This window comes from Vulpes vulpes, chromosome 5 (genome assembly GCF_048418805.1).
Source record: "Vulpes vulpes isolate BD-2025 chromosome 5, VulVul3, whole genome shotgun sequence".
NCBI classification, from domain to species: Eukaryota; Metazoa; Chordata; class Mammalia; order Carnivora; family Canidae; genus Vulpes; species Vulpes vulpes.
The window spans coordinates 138,205,381-138,224,515 of record NC_132784.1 but is presented as its reverse complement, the minus strand read 5'-3'; the positions used below and the strand labels follow the sequence as shown (position 1 = coordinate 138,224,515).

Sequence of the window (19,135 nt, the reverse complement as noted above, 5' to 3'; positions counted from 1 at the left end):
GCAAAGCACGAGGACGGGCGCTGTACCGAGATCCTACGGAGATCGGGGTCAGGCCAGAACAGGAAGTTCCAGGGATTGTGGATTATGGAGGGTGGTGCTGCGTTAGACCCACTTCTCCTCTTCTTGCATCTCCTTCCATTTGTGTACAGAGCAGCATCGATCAGCTCTTTCATCCTTTTCCTCTGTGAGGTTGGCCAAGCTCACGGTTTTCAACAAAATGTACTTTTTCCCCCCTTTTTAACAACCTGGCTGGACTATACTACCTGTTGCAGAACTAACAAGGAGTACGCACAGCCAAAGATGTCCTCGTGGGAGTTTCTGGCACAGTGGGGAAAACTGTAGGGAGGAAGACAGCATAGAGACAGCGGGACGAGGTACCCTCCGGAGACCTCCTGCCCTATCTAAACCCTGGTAAGACCCTGAGTCAGCGACCTACATCTTTTTGACTCAGTTTCTCCCAGGGAGAGAACCTCCACCCTGAGCTGCAGTGGGGACTGAGCGAGAGGTCACGTGGGAGACACTTTGGGGACCGCCCGGCCCTCACAGGGGGTCCCCCTGTGCTGGGGGTCAGTCTCTACCAGGAGCACAGCACCTCTTTTCTAAGGAACGCAGGCCTAACACCGAACTCAGGAGCCGTCTGAGAGCTGGTGACTGGCATAGAAACGTCTCCGCAGAGCTCCCTTCCAGGCAGCTACAAACAGCCGCAGGTCTGACTTGGAAGAGCAGGTGAGACGTATGTGCCAGGAAGGGGCCTGGCTTCACACCCAACCTCCACGTGCCAGCAGCCTGTAGCTCCCATGAGACAGGCGCAAGGCGTCCCCTGATTCCAACGCCTCGCGGGACAATGACACAGGTGACAACAGAGGATTTGTTTTCCTTCACTGCTCTGAAGTCCTGAGTCAAAGAAGGCAGGTTGCTCTCTGCCTGGCTGGCCAGGAGATCCCAGTTTTAAACGCTGCAGAAAATGGTCAGGAAAGTCCTGCCCATTTGGTAAAAGGAAAGCTCTGAGTTGGATGCATCAAGCTCAGGTGCGGGAGCAGCTGGGAGCCAGGAGCCTGGAGGAGGAGGGAGGGAAGAAGGGAGGAGGAGGAGGAAGAGGAGGAGGAGAAGCATTGGTGGAGCTCCAGCTAGCTGTGCAGAGTGGTGCTGCTACCTCACAGGCCCCCCCCCCCCATTTCTTCTTGCTCCTCTTCACTCTGCTACTGGCATTTGTGGGCACATGAGAGGGATGGAGAAGGAGAGAGGAGAGGGAATTACGACCAGAGGGCCAAGGGGAGTCTGGTGACACGTATCTGGGGCAAGGAGCCCATGGGGAGAGCACCCCGGGCCCAGGCCTGGGGTCATGAGGGCAGAGTCACGAGGCAAGAAGTCTGTGTCTGTTCCTGGTTCCGTTCTCTGAAGGTGCAGGGCCAGGAAGTGATTTCATAGCCAGGTAGACACCGCGGGGGGAGCCTTTGGAAGCCGCCCTCCCAAATCTCGCCTGCCAGTCTCCCCAGCACACACCATATGCCGATGGTGCCCCCCAGGCCCGGGGTGGGGGGGGTGGGAGAGAGCGGGGACCTGTGAGTTGGCATCAGTTCAGGTGCGGGCAGGTGTGCGAGGCCTGGCCGCCCCACCCCGGGAAGGTGCCTTGACCTCCCGGCCTTGGGACTTTTCCCCGACTGCTGATTGCCCTCGGCTCCTCCTCCCTCACTGGGTCCCCCAGGGAGGATGTGGCCACGGTGCCCCTGAGGCTCGCGGGCTTGGCACGGGGGGCTGGAGCCCCTCTCTCTGCCGCGATGGAGCAGCCCGGGGCTGTTGACGCCTGGGCGGTCACCTTCCCGACCGTCATGTCCAATCCTTCACTTTTCAATCCCCGTAGACCTCGTTCGCTTCCAGGAGGGCGCCCAACGTCAAGATGATCGCATGGATTTGGACGGAAAAGGACGGAGAGGCAGCATTTGTCAGGCCTGAGGCCCGAGTCGGGGTGACCGATCCCACAGAGGCAGAGGACGCAGCTGGCGGTTGCCTTCTTTACCCAGAAGCCGGTGGCGAGCTAGTCAGCCCTCCCAAAGGGGACGAAAGCCCCCCAGGGGCGCGACAGCAGAGAAGCATGAGACCCCCGCCCGAGGCTGCACCCCTGGTGGCCCTGGCGTCTCGTGGGACGGGGCACAGAGTGGCACGCCGCTGTATTGAGAACATGCCTCTTTATGAGGAAGCATCGCCGCCAGCTGAGCCGCCTCAAAGGGTGAGCACAGGCTCGCGTGCCCGTGGCGCCATCGGAATATATATGCTAAGTATCTACCCCCCCCCCCCCGGGGGAGGCAGGAGTGCTATACACGGTACTTAGTAACGTCCGAAGCAACCTCAGGAGACATCGGAGATGCAGCCTTGTCTCAGCCAGGGTGCAACAAGAAGCAGAAAACGAGACTCTTAATTCTGGCCGCTGCTACGTGAACTCAAGCTATTTCCCCTTCTGCTGCCTCAGTTTCCCTCTCTGCGGGGAACCGCTACTACCGCCTGGTAGTAATTGCTGAGCCGGATCGCGTGGGCTCTTGCCCCTTGTGGACACTATGGTTAGCAGCCCCTGACTGACGGTCCCCACCCACACCGGGCGATGCTGGCGGGGGTCTGACCACAGAGCGAAGGATTAATGGGTTAAGTCACTCTTTCCAGGCCCCTGCATGGCCCTCCGGGCGCATTCACTGTTAAGTCGGACACACTGCGTTGAGCATTTAGAAAGAAAGGCTGGAGAGGGAAGTCACAGACACCCCCCTCCCCCAAAGGCAAGAATGGAAAGTCTGGAAACCCCGCCTTGACACCAGTGACCAGAGAGATGGGCGGTCAACACGTATGGGAAAGAAAACGAGAGTCACGTACGTGTGGGTCTTGGGTCCAAGGCCTCGGAGCCAGCACTCTCCCCGGGAAAGCCGAGAGGCTCTGCTTCATCTGTGTCAGGAGGAGGGTAGGGCGGGGGTGGGGGGAGCACTAGCTGGGGGGGCCCCCGGCCAGTGCCTCTGGGAGGCTTTTGTGGCACCTGCCGTCCAACACCTACATGGAATCAACGGGGGTTACTTCAGAAGGTTAAGCCCAAAGACTCTCCGCCCTCCAGTGGGAGGCACGTGGCCTTCATCACCCGGGCATCAAAAACAACCTCGTGGCACCAAATCCAACCACACCCAGCACCGAATCCAGTCTTGTGGCACTGAATCCAGCCACACCTGGTGCCAGGTCTGACCACACTGGGTACCAGATCCAACGGCACTCAGTCCCCAAAGTCGCCCTCACTACGCATCAAATTCAACCACACCTGCCACAGAATCCAGCCACACCCAGTGTCAAATCCAGCCACGCTTGGTACCGAATTCACACTCACTAGGCACCAAATCCAGCCTCACAGCACCAAAGGCAACCACACCTGGTACCAGTGTCGGCCTCGCTGCACACGGAAGTCAACCACACCTGCCGACAGACCCAGCCACGCCCAGCCCCACATTCAAGCTCACCAGGCATCAAATCCCACCTCACGACACCAAATCCCACCTTACGACACCAAATCCCACCTCATGACACCAAATCCCACCTCACTCACGCTTGAACATTTTACACACACCGCGTCCTCTCCTTGGGCCAATTTGAAAATATCTACTCGTTTGCAATTTGTTTCTGGCAGGCACACCTACTCGCAAACGCCAGGCTTGAAATCATTCTTAAAAAACCCCCTCAGTGGCTCTGTCCCGTTAAGAGCAACTCCTTTTATACCCATGACTTTTGATTAGGATTTATTTATATATATTTTTAGCTTCCTCTTGTTACTTCATCTACTAACTCCTGTGGCCACTAATTGAGCTGGCCTCCTTAAGCCCATTTAACTCTTGGAGAAAGAGTTAGGGGCAGTGTCCTGCTCCGTCCGGCCTCCGGAACCTTGGCGCAGCCCTCGGTGCTCTGCTGACACGCGGGGCACTCACCTGCCATTTTATATGAAAATGACTATCTTCTGCTAATAAGATTTTTGAAGGTCAATGACTTAATACAACAAAGCCACATAAATCACTTGGGTCTTAAGTCATCCTGCCCAGTATTTCTTTCAAAAACGCCTTCTTCAGGCTTTTATGTTTAGAGTCGTGCAGTAACTCATAGGTTCTGCGCTTCATGCCCGTCATCAGATTATCAATAAATAAAAATTAACAAGTAATTTCTTCATTGAGAGACATACCCACGTATTCCTTCTCTTGATTAGGGTTTTGTAGACGTGGGAAGATACCGATGTCCCCATGGCCGGACATCATCTGTTATCTCAGAGCGCAAAGGGGCCTCGGGCAATCTGGATGAGCATCGTCTATTCGGTCCCCGGAAGAACCATTAGAGGAGAAGGCTCCGAGGCCTGCCAACCCTTTACCACGAGAGCAGGCGAGAGCTCGGGAGAGCCGGGGTCTCATCACCGCAGAGGAGATGACTAAGTTTATTCTGAGCAGCTGCTGACCGTGTGTTCTGGAAATCTGGGCATATTTCCCTCTGGTAAAGGGGATCAACTGGCACGAAATGCGGGCCAACAGGGAGGTGTCGACTAGGGGACAAAAGCTGACCAACGGCTAACTAGCTCGTTATTAGAGTCTCAGACGCTGACAATGCAAGCGCTTATCCCTGGGAGTCTTCCTTTTGGGGGCCACAGCCATGGGGTCAAGGGTAAAAGGTGAGGTGCCCAGTGGAGTAGGTGGCCCAGGGCCTGGCCCTCAGATGGCCTCTGTGATGAGCTGATGCACCTGCAACCTCAGGCAGCCTCTGCTCCACTGTTGTTCCCACACAAATGGAACAACAAACACTGGAGGGTCTTAAAATTAAACTAACCATCACCGGCTTGTGGAGCTAGAGACCCCCTGCCACTTCTCTGTCCGCCACCTGCGACACCAGGAGGTGGCATCTCAAGATCTAATAGGTTTTCCTGCTCACAGGTCTCACGATTCTATCCTCTTTCCTTTTGCTTCATTATTCCCCCAGAATATCAGGGTGTTGGAGGTCGACTCCAACTGGGCAGTCGAGACATTATGCAACTGCTGTCGACTGACTTCTAGATCTGCTGGGGACAAGAGGTCTTTCAAAACAGCCTGCAGGGAGGTCATCCTAGGACCATGCATCCTTCCATCAGGAGACTCCCACGTGCACACATGCACACACGCACGCTCACACCCATCCAGTGGTCCAGAGCCACTCACCCCCTCCTGACCATCCTCAGCAATCCTCTACCCTCACCACCCTCAGCCCCTCCCCGGCCACCTGCCTACACGATGCCCGGGAAAGATGCCTGTAAGATACCGAGGGAGCCCGCAAGTGTTTATTTCCAGACTTTCTTTCCTTAGCGCACATGCTGCCCAAGCGAACGGCCCCACGAGGCGGCTGCAGGAGTTAACAGCGGTGCTACCACTCCACGCAAGGCAGGGCTCAGAGGCGTGCAGATGGCAACGCGGCGCACTCACCCGTGGCGCTCTTCCTGTTTTCCTCCCTGTCCTGAGTGCGAGGTGGCACCAGGGGGCTGGGCGTCGGGGGCTGCGGCGTCGGGGGAGCTGGCGCCCGCCTCTTCTTTTTCTGCAGGTCAATCTGTGAGCCCAGAGATACCTGAGGAGCACAGAGGAGGCCATGTCAGTGTCGGGGCGGCCCTGTGGCGAGGGGCGTGCACGCGCGGAGAGGCTGGCCCCAGCCACTTGCTGCTCCAGGCACACCGCTGGGCTTTCTGGGGTCCCAGGCCAGGCGGCGGATGCCCTGGTGGGGCCGCTTGCTGTGTGGCTCTGAGGGGGCCCAAGGATGCTCACAGACACCCCAAGACCCCCCCGAGCTGGGGTGCTGCACTCTGCCCAAGGGACTCCAGCCACTCAGGGGACTTGGTAACTAGCCCTCAGCATAAACACGACAGTGGGGACCCCTCAGCCCTTCGGTTAATGCAGACGATGGGGATGCCTGAGTGGCTCAGCAGTTGAGCGCCTGCCTTCGGCTCAGGGTGTGACCCTGGGGTCCTGGGATCGAGTCCTGCATCGGGCTCCCTGCATGGAGCCTGCTTCTCCCTCTGCCTGTGTCTCTGCCTCTCTCTCTCTGGGTCTCTCATGAATAAATAAGTAAAATGTTAAAAAAAAAAATAAATGCAAAAGAGAACTATTCTTTCTGGAAACTTGGCCAAGGGCCTCGGTGAGTCGTGGCCACGCAGAGGGAGAGGGCGAGGGCCCTGGCTTGGCTTGCCGCCCCATGCCCGCCGTTGCACAGCAGCCTGGCCCAGTAATCGTCCACCAGCCAGGTGACAGGGACGTGGGTCCCCACGGGGCTCATGGTGCCCGCCAACGGGACGCAGAGTCCCACCCACGCAGAAACCCCATTCCCACCAACGACTTGTACCAACGACAGAGTCACGGTGCAGAAGGGCTGCTGTGGGGCGGGGCAGACGTGACGGTCGAGCAGAGGCTCAGCTGGGTGGGTAGGGCCGTGGGCAGGGCTGGTCCCGACTCCCGCTCTGCCTCTCAACGGCTGCCTGTCCTCCTCCTTGTCGCAGCCTCTGGCCATTCTGGCTGATGGACATCGACCCACCCGCGCGTGCAGAGTGTGTGCAAGTACGTCGCTCCCTGCCCTCAGGGAGCCCACAGCTGAGCCGCAGCCTAGAGTCCAAACCGGCGCTGCTGGTCCCAGGCGGCTGCCCACGAGCCCGCCCCCCGCCACATCTCCCTGGCCCGGGTGCTCCCCGGGGTGGGAACTCAGGCCCCACCGGGCACCCGCCCCGCTCCCACGGGGGGCAAATCCTCCTTCTGGGCCGAGCCTCGAACATCCTCTGTGTGCACGTGTACGTGCGTAAAAAAAGCCTTTTAAGTTTTTCTCAGTGATAACGTATGTATCGCAAAATAAATTTGCATTTAAAAGTCATATAAACCAGAGAAAGAAGAAATCACTTGGTCAACAGTCGGATTCTAACTACTAACAGTCGGCATATATTTTTCCAGGCTTTACCTTTTCTTTTCAAAGTCATGTACTTCCACAAAAACAAAACAAAACAAAACAAGACGAACAAGCATCCTCCTATACTTTGCATCCTTCTACTACAATATTCAGAACCACCTCCTGCACCGGTGCGACCTGTAATATATTTCATGCAAAACACGAACAGAAGGAAAAGTCACGTCCCTCCACACGGCTCGGGGTCTAACCAGCAGCTCCTGGTCCTCGGACGCCACCCCAGAGGAACCGCCTCAAACTCTTTCTCTCTTGACATTTACTCTTGTCTTTAAAAATAATAAACTTATTCTGCTGTTTTTTGACTTCCCCGTGTTAGCTCCCGGCTTTCCGCTCCGGAACATGAGACGTTAGCTCCCTGGGACACACCCGTGCGTGCACACACGGTTCCTCCTGGATCCTTCCAGAAATCACGGCACGGGGTTAAATGAACCCTATCTCGTTCTTTTTTTTTTTTTTTTTTTAAATTTTTTTTTTTTTTAATTTTTTATTTATTTATGATAGTCACAGAGAGAGAGAGAGAGGCAGAGACACAGGCGGAGGGAGAAGCAGGCTCCATGCACCGGGAGCCTGATATGGGATTCGATCCCGGGTCTCCAGGATCGCGCCCTGGGCCAAAGGCAGGCGCCAAACCACTGCGCCACCCAGGGATCCCACCCTATCTCGTTCTATGGGCGGTGTTATGATAGATATAATTCCAGAGAACAGGCATCTTCTCTCCCGCTGCGATGTTAAATGTCTACGTGTCTGGATCGTGTTGACGTCTCCGAACTTGGTTATGTGATTGATTCCTCGGTTTTCCAACTTTCTTTTGGGGCTTCCTGGAAACAACTTTTCTGCGACTTGGCTGTTTTTCTCCCTCGTTTCCCGGATCCCCTGTGCTTTTTTTTTTTTTAATAAATATTTTTTTAAATTTATTTATTCATGAGACCCAGAGAGAGAGAGAGAGAGAGAGGCAGAGACACAGGCAGAGGGAGAAGCAGGCTCCCTGCTCAACTGCTGAGCCACCAGGGATCCCCTCCCCTGCATTTTAAAAAAACAGACTTCCTCGTTAGAGGGGGGCACGGTCTCCGTCAGTGCTCCGAGGCAGGATGGCTGTGCAGGCAATCGAGGAGGCCTTGAAAATCCGAGACTGTTGCGATTCCATTGGGCCCAACTGCCTAACGGAAAAAGACCAACAAGCATCCTCATATACTCTCCACCCTTCTACTACCACCTTTCAAAGCAGGTGCGGGCTCCGTCTTCTCCGTGTGGCCTGCTTCCCCTCCGCAGCTCTGAGGACCCTCTCTGGCCCCCGGAGCCAGCGCACCCTGGGCCCGGGTGCTCTCCGCCCTGCTCCGGGGCCTCCGTGGAGCTCTGCAATCTAGGAATCCTCTCATCCTGCAAATGCTCCAGCATCATTCCTTTCGGACTTCTCCTCCCCCCCACCCCCCAGTTTCTCTGTCTCTCCCTGGGTTCTGACACATGAATACTGAGATTTCAAAATCAATGTTCTAAGTTTTCCGGAATATTCTTGCCTAGTTAAGGGATAAAAAAATAAAAAAAGCTTTCCCCATTCTTGCAAATTTCCTTGAAAGACTTCACTGTCCAACTCTTGAACTGTTCAAGTTTATGTTTTTTATTTTATATTTTTTACGATTTACATCTATATTTAAAATGTATATTTTTATTTCCAAGAGCTCCTTCCCGTTATGTATTTTTAAAATAGTATCATGTCTCCTTTCCTGGATGTAACAGCTTCTCTTTTCTCTCTGAGGTCATCATCATTCATAGTTTTTGAAGATGCTTTTTTTTTCTTTTTGATGCATTGCTATTTCCTGCAAGTTCCTTTCCCTCTCAATTTCTCTCTCTCTCTCTCTCTCTCTCTCTCTCTCTCTCTCTCTGTCTGTCTTGGCCTCTGTGACATTGCGGCCTTTCCTCAATTTCTGGGGATCCTTGGCCGATTGCTTATAACTGTGTTTCCGTGGACAGAGCCTGCAAGACACACCAATGGGATTCTGTGCAGGTGCCTGGGCAGAAACCCGGTTAGCTCACTGGGGGCCCCAAGGGCCCCTATGTGCAGGGTTCTCTTCCTCGCAGGGGCACCTTCCAGCCTCCCGCCAGACGGTGTGAGCTGGTCTTGCAGAGCGGAGCCCAGTGGGCAGCCCCGGGCCCATCGGCACGTCCTTTCCCTTCTCCCTGTGCGTGGTCCTCTCAGAGTGACTCAGGTCTTGGAGGCAGCCCCTTGCTTCTTCCCTCTCTGGAGTCCGACACTCCTCCCGCTGTGTGGGGCCCCCAGGGCCAGGGGTCTCATGGCTTCACGTCTACACGTCGGCCAGCCCACTGCCCTCTGCTCCCTCTGCTCGCTGGTGTGCGCAGGAACCGGGGCCCCACGCCGCCCCCCTCGCCAGGCTCCGTCCCTGCTGCTGGGTCTCTCCAGCCAGAGGCCCACTTTGAGCTGCCAGTTTGGCCCAGTCCACACCCCCTGGCTCCCGGGCGCCTACCGACCACGTCCTGCTCCTCTCGCCTTCTCTGGGTCGTAGTGGCCTAAGGCTTTTTACTCATTTTAGTGGGGTTTCAAAGACACTAACTCATTTCATCACCCATATTTCCCTATTTTTAAAGGGCTGTCTGGTAAGCCATGGGACCCCTGAGCCAGAATGAATTCAATCCAGCCCATTAAGGTTGTTTGGTTTCGGCCAGTAAGAATGAGACTGCTGACAAGACCCTTACACTTTCATCTTTTCTCACATTTCTTCTTTCTTGTCTCTATCTTGTTTAGCTTCCGAAAGTCCCTTTACTATAACTTCTGAGATAAGGAACACGCGACACTGGAGGGACACACCGGTTGTAAATCGCTTTCCCAATTTTAAGAATCCTTGCCATGTGCTTAGCTCACCCTGAGTTTGTGATGAACTCACACCTGGACTCTTCCGAATAAATGGACAGCAAACCCTTCCATGTTTCTGTTAATATCCACACATCGCTTTGCTCCGTTGTGACTCCGGCCCGGGCGCTGGTGTGGGGCGAGGAGCTGGGCTCTCAGGAGGCCCTGTCTCGCCGTGCCCATCGCCACGCGCACCCGGGGACGGGGTGGGACACTTACCCTGCCACCTACACTCTCACAGCCCTGCGTCTCATTGATGACAATGTGGGAAGGCATATAGCTTGGCTCTGGTACCTGGATTTCTCCCTTTGGGGTTGACATCAATGCATTAATTAATCATGATCGTTCACAGGCTATGGATTTGCCTACGCGCATTATTTCCCAGTTCACATTTCTCACGGTCCTTATTTCTAAAAGAGGAGAGACTCTCCTCAATGCCATGCCTTCATTTACTCCTTTAATTAACCAGCCAGCAGGTGCTGGCTCCTTATCCTGTGACAAGAATTGCAGTGGATTCAAAGACATGAGAACTTCCTGACCTCAAGCTGTTCACAGCCTAATGAAGGAGACCTAATCCTGTAACACTGACACGATCTCCTAGGCTGGAGACGCCACCCAAAGCTGTAACTTGGAGTTTACTCGGGTGCCTTTTGGGAATTCACATGGTTGATCAGAGCCCGCGAAGCTCCCACTGACGTCTGTGTAACTAGGACAAGCTCCAGAATTCTGCTGAGGGTCGACATCAAGGTGCAAATACGTGGAACTCGGGGCCGGGGAAGCAGTTCTGGCTTAGCCGGTCTGGAAAAGCAATTCACCTGCTAAAAGAAAGTTCTAGCTCACTGCTTGTTACAAATTTTGGAGAAGCATCACGTCTCCGGGGCTCTACTGAGATGGTCCAGCTCTGCCAACAGAGATAAGGTCGGACCTTGCAACAAACGCTTGGCGAAGACCACCTCGTTCCCAGATCTAGAGCGACTCCTGATCAATCAATTAAGAGAACGTGTTTGAAAAGCATTCGGCAAGCTCTGAGGCCACTCGTCGAGAGGAGCGCCCCTGGGCAAGACAACTTTCCCTGGAGCTTTTTGTTAGTGGAACGTGGTTAAACAGCAGTGTTCTAGTAGGTGTGCTTACGGGCTTCACAGGAATATCATTTACATTAGCAGCAAAGAGTGAGTAAACATTTAGCAGGGTGCCAACTGTATCCCATATGACTACCTCAAAAAGAGAGCGACTTTTCCTGTGTCTGGTGGGTAAAGGGAGAAAGCCCCGAGGCTTTGGAGCTGACGGCAGACAGCTTGCCCGGGCCGCTCAGCTCCCGAGTGGGCAGGGCCTGTACTTGGCCTTACTCGGACTCCAGCTGTCCCTTGGAAGAAGTAACGCCTGCGGTTTTGAATGGAAATGTCTCTCCCTGGGAGCCCGTAAACAACGGAAGCCCATGGAGTTCTCATGGTCCCCGGTGGCAAAATATCCGTCCACAGGGTGGATTGGAGACCGCTCTGTGCTGGAGACTGTTGCTTTAGAAAACGTTTCTGAGACCTGATGCACGTCTTCCACTCATTCTTGGAGGAACATGTGAGATCTGGTTCTGCTCACTCTCTGGAGCTCGTGCCCATCATTTCCCCCTTCTTGGAATCGGGACATAGCGTGGTCACCCTGGGGGGGTCGTGGCTGATTCTGACGCGCCGTCTGTCTGTGCGTCTGTGCAGGGTGGCAGGAAGCTGTCCCGATAGTGGAACCTGAATCCTGCGGTGTCTGGTCTTTTTAGAAAGCATCCCTCCGCTGTGGCTCCTTTGGTCTCATAATGTCTTCGTGACAGTTATGGGTAAGGCCAGGCTAGAGGTCAGAACGTGTTTAGGGGAGGGGAGGTTCTGCTTTAAAGACAATGGGTCGGACTCGCACCATGACACAGAGCCTCCGGCGGCCTCCTTGCTCCTGCAGCTTGCTCTGGGAGTGGCACTTTGTAGGATGCCAGAAAAAGTAGTTCATGACTCGTGTGTGTGTACATGTGTGCGTGCATGCAAATGTGTGAATATGCACGTGTGTATATCTGTGTGCATCCACACCTATGTCTGTGTGCCTGTGCACACGTGTGTGCACATGTGTTTTCCCACATTTCTTCACAGATTTTATCTATATGAATATGATGTTCACATTACTTTTCAGGGAAGTGGACATGTTCCTCTAGATTTTAAGCACTTAGCTAAAGGACAGAGATATCTGTAGGTCTGAGGGTCTATGTTATGAAATAAAATTAGTAGGGTTCAGCACCTTGTAGTCATTTATGTGTTCATTCATTCCCTTTTCCTTCCATCCACCCACCCACCCATGCGTCCATCCTCTCATCCTTTCATCCCTCCACCCATCCATCCACTCATCATCCATCCATCCACTCATCATCCTTCCATCCATCCTCTCATACACCTACCCATTCATCATCTACCCATCCATCCATCCCATCCATCCACTCATCCATCCACCCATCCATCCACTCATCATCTACCCATCCATCCATCCATCCTGTGTCATCCTTCTACCTATCCATCCACTTATCGTCCATCCATCCATCCTCTCATCCATCCATCCACTCAATATCTACCCATCCATCCATCCTGTCATCCATCCACCTATCCATCCACTCATCATTCATCCATCCCATCCATCCATCCATCCATCCATCCATCCATCCCATCCATCCACCCATCCATCCATCCATCCATCCATCCATCCCATCCATCCACCCATCTATCCATCCATCCATCCATCCATCCATCCCATCCATCCACCCATCCATCCATCCATCCATCCATCCCATCCATCCCATCCATCCACCCATCCATCCATCCATCCATCCATCCATTCATCCCATCCATCCACCCATCCATCCATCCCATCCATCCCATCCATCCACCCATCCATCCATCCCATCCATCCACCCATCCATCCATCCCATCCATCCATCCATCCATCCACCCAGACACGTGGGTACTCCATGCAGGCACACACCAGTGAGAGAAGGAACACCAGGTGCATTTCTTCCCACTGCACTGAACTTGCCTCATTGTGCTTGGCAGTGCTGTGCTGAGTCCCTGTTTCCCACCTTTCCCAGAATGCCCATCCTTGTCCAATGCTTCTGTCAGTCTCTACCCCTAATGAAATCTTCTTCACTCTTCAGGAGGCCCCCCTGAAATCCTCTGGGTGGGTGTTAATGGCCTGTCCTCTACACTTCAGCACTTGGCTCGGACGTAGGAGCAGTGCCCTGCCTGGAGCACCGACCTCACTGCCTCCTCACCCACGATCAGCTGGCTGCTGCAGGCCGGCTCCCCTGTGACCTCTAAGCTCTGAACAGGAAAGGGCCTGTCTTATTAGTCTCTGAAGGTCCACAGTCACGAGCCCCATGCTTCTGCACTTTAGGAATCAATAAATGTGTGTCGAATACAAGAAAGACTGAAGCAGACACTACATACATGCAGCTCGCTGGGGAAGGAGTTTATAAATACCGATTTTCAGTGGGAGCTGGCAGGTGCAACTGAGCCCTGGCCTCATATCTCATTTTTCTCTTCTTCGAAATGAAAATACCCTATTGTGTTTACGCTGATCCAGATGAAAGTCACATATTCTCACTGGAAACAGTTTGAATACCAGAGGGACATATCAAGCGCTAAGGGACAACTTCCTTACCTCTGCCCACAAGAGGTAACCTCTATTACAGCAGGACGCGCGTCTCCTCAGGCTTTCTCTCTGCATATCTAGGTACCTGAGGATTCATAAAAATGAGCACTCTCTCTTGACGACAGTGGCTTTTGTCACCTATGGGGTGCTGTCCACTGCTGGGCGTAGATCTCCCTGACGTCCTGAGAATGGGAAGGGTCCACCTACGTTTATCTGAGCTCCAGGTTTGGCATTTCGGTTGTGCTTGATTTGTTGTCATTTCAAATTATACTGCAGTGAGCGTCCTCATCTAGTTCTCTTTTCCCACTTTGTTTATTCCCTGATGATCCCGCTCTGTAAACTCGCCGGCTCACAAAAGCAATAGGATTTTTAAATGAACTGAAACTGGAATCTAGAAGAGACAGCCACACTTCGGTGTTCCCAGCCATTCACAATAGCCTAAGGTGTGCAAAAACCCTAAACGTCTATTGACAGATGAACAGATAAAGCGACTATGATGTACTCATTCATACTCAGCCTTCCAGAGGGCGGGACTTCTGCAGGATGAGGCAACACGGAGGGGCCTGCAGGACATTATGCAAGTGGAAACAAGGCAGGTATTAGGACCAAGACTCCATGACCGCGTTCACAGGAGGCATCGACACCCGGCAAACTCATGGAACCAAAGAGCAGGGCGGTGGTTGCTATAGGTTGGGGTGGGGGGCACCTGCCACTCGACAGGCCCGAGGTTTCAATCAAGCCGGGTGAGGTGGCTCTGGGATGTGCTGTGCACCTGGTGCCGGCGGCAACGTGGCGCATTGTGCCCTCAAACCCTTAGGAGCGTAGCTCTCATGGGAAGACTCTTGCCACAATAAAGTACGATGGCAACAGAAGCGTGACGCGCGCCGCCTGCTAGGCCCTGAGCAAGGCTGCACCAGCTTGCCCCTTCCTCCCACTCAAGCGTTGGCGAAAAGCATCCAGATCACCTTTGAAATCACGTTCTTGGAACTCTAGGATCAGCAATGTGTAATGATGGTTGTCCATCTGGGTGCGCGAGAGAAAGAGCCATCGTTCGTGTCGGCTAAGCTTTATTTCTTCCCTCTCGCGCCTGTGGTGTTGGCCGCCTCCTAGTGATCTCTCCCAAGTCCCATATATCCTGTGAATATTGTCCCTAGTTCGTTGCGGGTTCTAATTTTCTGTCCTTTGACTCTTTTAAAAAGTAAAAATTTATCTGATTCAATCTGTCGGGTATGTTCTGTCTTTTTTGGGGTTGGCGGTGGATTCTAACCCTGTGTCATATGTACCAAGAAAGGGATTCTTGCTTCCAAATTTAGATTCCTGTTGCTTAAACTACTTTCCTGGCTTGATTTTATATATATATATATATATATATATATATATTTTTTTTTTTTTTTTTTGCCTTGAACCAACCCGGACTTAGTTTTGCTCTGTGCACCACTTTTCCTCCAAGTGCAAACATGGGCTTACTACACAAGTGACGCTTATTTCCATTAATCTGTAGGTCCCGCCATCACCATACGACAAAACCCAGCAATAATCCACGCAGAATGAGGAGGTGACTCGTGTTTCCTGTACTAACTGAAGCACCTCTTCCCTGGAGGATCTGGCCTGCTGGAAATCTCCCTCCGTGGAATCCAGGGCTGAACCACGCGGTCCCGGGTCATGTCCAGGGCGGGGTGCAGGAGGGCGCCCTGGCCTGCCTGCCAGTCCCCGAGGGCACCTGATCTCATCTCCACTGAACAGGAAACCTGACGTGTCCTGCAGAGACTCGGTGCCAAGCCTAAGAATACAGAGTCGCTGGTGATGCATTCTACAGAGACTTCCCTCTAAACCGCTTAAATGATTTCCCAAAAAGGGGACTGATATGTAAAGAGATACGTCTTTCACCATCCGAGGTAGATATTTTTTTACTGTGTTCTCATTCCTGGGACATCGGGATGGCAATTCTTTAGTATAATGAGGTTGTTCCAGATGGAAGCTTAAACTTACACTTGAACCTCGTCTTCTTTAACATAATGATCTACACATAATTTTCCTTCGAGGCCATTGGTACTTTTAGGATGACCGCCTCAATGATGAGGAACCAGAATAGCCTAGAAATAGGCTATGTCACAGTACACCTCGCTGGGGTGGGGTGGGACACAGACGTCCCTGCAGGGTCTGTGATCCTGTTTTCACTGGTTCCAGATACACAGTCAGGAGAGGGATTGCTGCACCATACGGCGATTCTATTTCTAATTTTCCGAGGAACCTCCATACTCTTTGCCACAGTGGCTGCACCAGGTGGTATTCCCATCAACCGTGTACAAGGGTTCCCCTCTCTCTGCGGCCTCCTGGGTTGTTAATTTTAGCCATTCTGACAGGTGTGAGCTGCTATCTCATTGTGGTTTTGATTCGCACTTCCCCAATGACGTTGGGGAAGATGTTGAGCATCTTCTCATGTGTCTGTCGGCCGTGTGGATGCCAGTCACAAGAACATAATATAATATGTTAAATCTCGGGTTAAAAAAAAAGAAAGGAAAGCTGACCCTTGAATAATGTGGGAGTTAGGCCCTCTGAACTCTGCACTGTTGCAAATCTGCGTGTAACTTCTGACTCCCCATAGCTTAGCTACCAGGAACCTACTGTTGACAGGAAGCCTTACTGATAGCATATACAGTCAATGAACACATATTTTGTCTGTCACGTGTATCGTACAGTGCATCCTCACCATAGAGTAAGCCAGAGAAAAGAAAATGTCACCAAGGAAATCCTAAGGGAGAGACAATACATTTACGGTACCGTATTCGTAAAAGGAAACCCAGAGCAGTCCAAACCCGTGTTGTTCAAGGGCCAACGGTACACCTATTCATCTTGAGGACGTTAAGGTACAGGGGGCAAGTCAGAGAAAGACGAATGCTGCAAGCTATCACGTATCTGTGCACTCTAAAGGAGCCAAGCTTGTAAAAACAGAGAGCAGAGTGATGGTCATGAGGGCCTGGGAGGCAGGAGACAAAAGAGATGATGTGGACAAACCTGGGACCGGCCGTCAATAAATCCTGGAGAGCTAATGCATCTAACGTACGGTGCATCTATCGTAACCATCACACCTGCTAAGAGACCAGATGTCTGTTATTATTCCTGGCACCGAAAAAGCAATGACAGCCGTGCGATGTGATAGCAGTGCTTCCGCTACCCTGACAATCATTGCAGGACACAAACGCACAGATGTGCCGCACGACTTAAATCGATACGGTGCTGTGTGTCAAATACATTTCAACACTAGAAAAGGACAATGCGGAGTCCTGCCGGCGCCAGCGTCACCCGACCCCCACGTGGAGCCCCCCCAGGTACTGCTCTCTGCCTCCAGGCTGTCCCTGTCTGTGCCCGGCTGCCCTCCCCCCGAAGTACGCTCTGTCCCCGCCGCCCGTCCACGGAGCCGGCTGACACTCCCCACGCTGCCTGCCCTCGGTCATCCCTGCCCGCTCACCTGCTTTCTCACACTCACATTTCTGCACACCTGCTGAGGGTCTCCTGCTCTACAATATAATCCCCATAAGAACAGCAGGTTTGTCACCCATGCGTGGAACCTCCACACGAGCTACAGCGTGCGACACAGAGGGGGAGCTTTGTAAATGCTGGCTGAGCAAATGAATGAATGAATGAATGAGTGCCTGTGAGTGCTGGAGAATCCAGGGGAGGAGGCGTCAGGAAGGGATGGGTGGGAAGTTCTCCGGGAAAAGGGAGGCAATGCTCTAGGAGATGCTGGAGGACCGGGCCCTTGGACACCAGAGGTATCCTTCCTCCCCAGGCCTCTGGCAGAAGCGGCAGATAGAAGGCAGGACGCCCACGTGGACTGAGCTCTGAGGATCAGGGGAGCTGTGCCCCCTGTGACCCGGCCGTGGGCAGACCTGCGGGTAGATAGATGCACTGGGGTTTGCACCTGGGGGAGCTCCAACCGCAGCAGCAGGTGACCAGGAGCCCAGCATGTGGACTGCAGGGCTGGCCCAGCTCTGTTCTGGGCACATGAGACACTGTGCAAGAAGCCACACAGGCTGTGATGCTGCTGCCACAGGTGCCTCCAGGCAAGGGAGGTGAGAGGGAAGTAAAGGAGGCAATAGGGCTCCAAGTTGGGGGCTTTGGGGCAAAGACCAGGTGGGGACACAGCCTGGCCTGGGCTCGCCCCGCGGGCACATTTCTGTTTGTACTTGCTGGCTCCTGACAGGTGACTTATGCAGCCTTGATTTTCTCGAGCGCTCTCCTTCCAGCACAGCTCCCCGCTGCTGGCCAACCAGCCCTCCAGGGTGTGGAGACACCTGCTCCCTCCACCCCTCTCCAGGTGGGAGCGGCCGTGGAAACAGTGCTCAGGGTAATACTAACGCTCGGCTTCCCTTCTGGGGATTTGGGGAGGGGTTCAGGGAGACGGTGACATCGCACCTTGGGCTTGCAGGCAGCGTGTGGGCATGCTCTGCACCTCCCCAGGTTCCCCAAATCCCACCATAAGGAGTACGTCCACCCTGGTCACCAGTGAAAGGTCATATAAAATGCAGGGACTCGGAGTCTTACTGAGATTTCCTGGTAGAGTCTTCATCTCAAAAGTTAATCTTTCTGGCCAGTGGTATATGCCACCATTTTATTTTGGTCACTATAAATAAAATGATATTGATCCTGTGTGAGCAAATAGCATCCTTAAGGTAAGGATGACACCCATCTACCCGGCTGGGTGTCATCCGGGTCAATGGATGGGACAATTTCAGATTGAAATGATTTGCAGCCATTTCCCTCCTAAATTATAAAATAAAATAAAATAAAATAAAATAAAATAATAAAATGAAAATAAAATAAAATAATAAAAAAACAAAGTAAAAATAAAATGATAAAATAAAATAAAATAATAAAATAAAATAAAATAAAACAAAATAAAAATAAAATGATAAAATAAAATAATAAAATATAAAATAAAATAAAATAAAATAAAATAAAATAAAATAATAAAATAAAATAAAATAAAATAAAATAAATCCTTCCAGGACCTTCCAAACCATCCAAGGTGTTGGATTTTTTTTTCTTATGTAAGTTCCATGCTCTGAGATCAAGACCTGAGTTGAGATCAAGTTACCTGGGGCTTCCCTGCCGTTACCTGGGTTGAGCTGCTCAACCGACTGAGCCCCAAGATAAACATAAGGTGTCCTTATTTTTGGCCCTTGCAATTCCAGCAAATGTCCCTCAAATGTCTTGCAATTGCGCCTTATCTTCAGGCTCCTAAGAGAGGATGAACAGATTCCAGCCAAACTCCGAGGCCGTGGGTCACCCCGCGACCCCGTCGGCTGCCTGCCTCCCATCGGCTAAAATGCCAGCCCTCCTGGCTGCCAGGGAAGCGGGCCCGTCCCCGCCGCAGTTGGGCAGTTGGCCGTCCCGCAAGAAAACCACCCGCGTGCTTCGCGGAAAGTCATGAAAAAGTTATGAAACAAAAGCCTTGTCTGAGGACTTCCTTTCTACCTCACTGAGAACAAAGTGCCCGAAAAGCATTTGCTTTATGGGCTTTTGATGTTTCAATGGAGGTTTTAAAACAAAATTCTCAGGTCTGGCTTCCCTCACATTCCCCCCCGTGTGCCCAGCTCGCCGGGACCACTTCCACGAATATTTACGAAGCGT

General features: G+C 52.6%; 1 protein-coding gene across 9 annotated transcripts in view; it reads right to left on the bottom strand.

Annotated features, from left to right (window-relative positions):
* The window catches only part of COBL (cordon-bleu WH2 repeat protein), a 247,739-nt gene that overhangs the window by 59,057 nt on the left and 169,547 nt on the right, over positions 1-19,135 (bottom strand). For 5 of the 9 annotated variants that reach the window (XM_072760095.1, XM_072760096.1, XM_072760097.1 and 2 more), the window contains one exon: positions 5,454-5,592. In XM_072760095.1, coding sequence (XP_072616196.1) covers positions 5,454-5,592 — 139 coding nt within the window. Of the gene's footprint in view, positions 1-2,859; positions 3,031-5,453; positions 5,593-19,135 lie in introns of all 9 variants that reach the window. The other 4 variants (XM_072760092.1, XM_072760091.1, XM_072760094.1 and 1 more) reach the window with 1 other exon arrangement.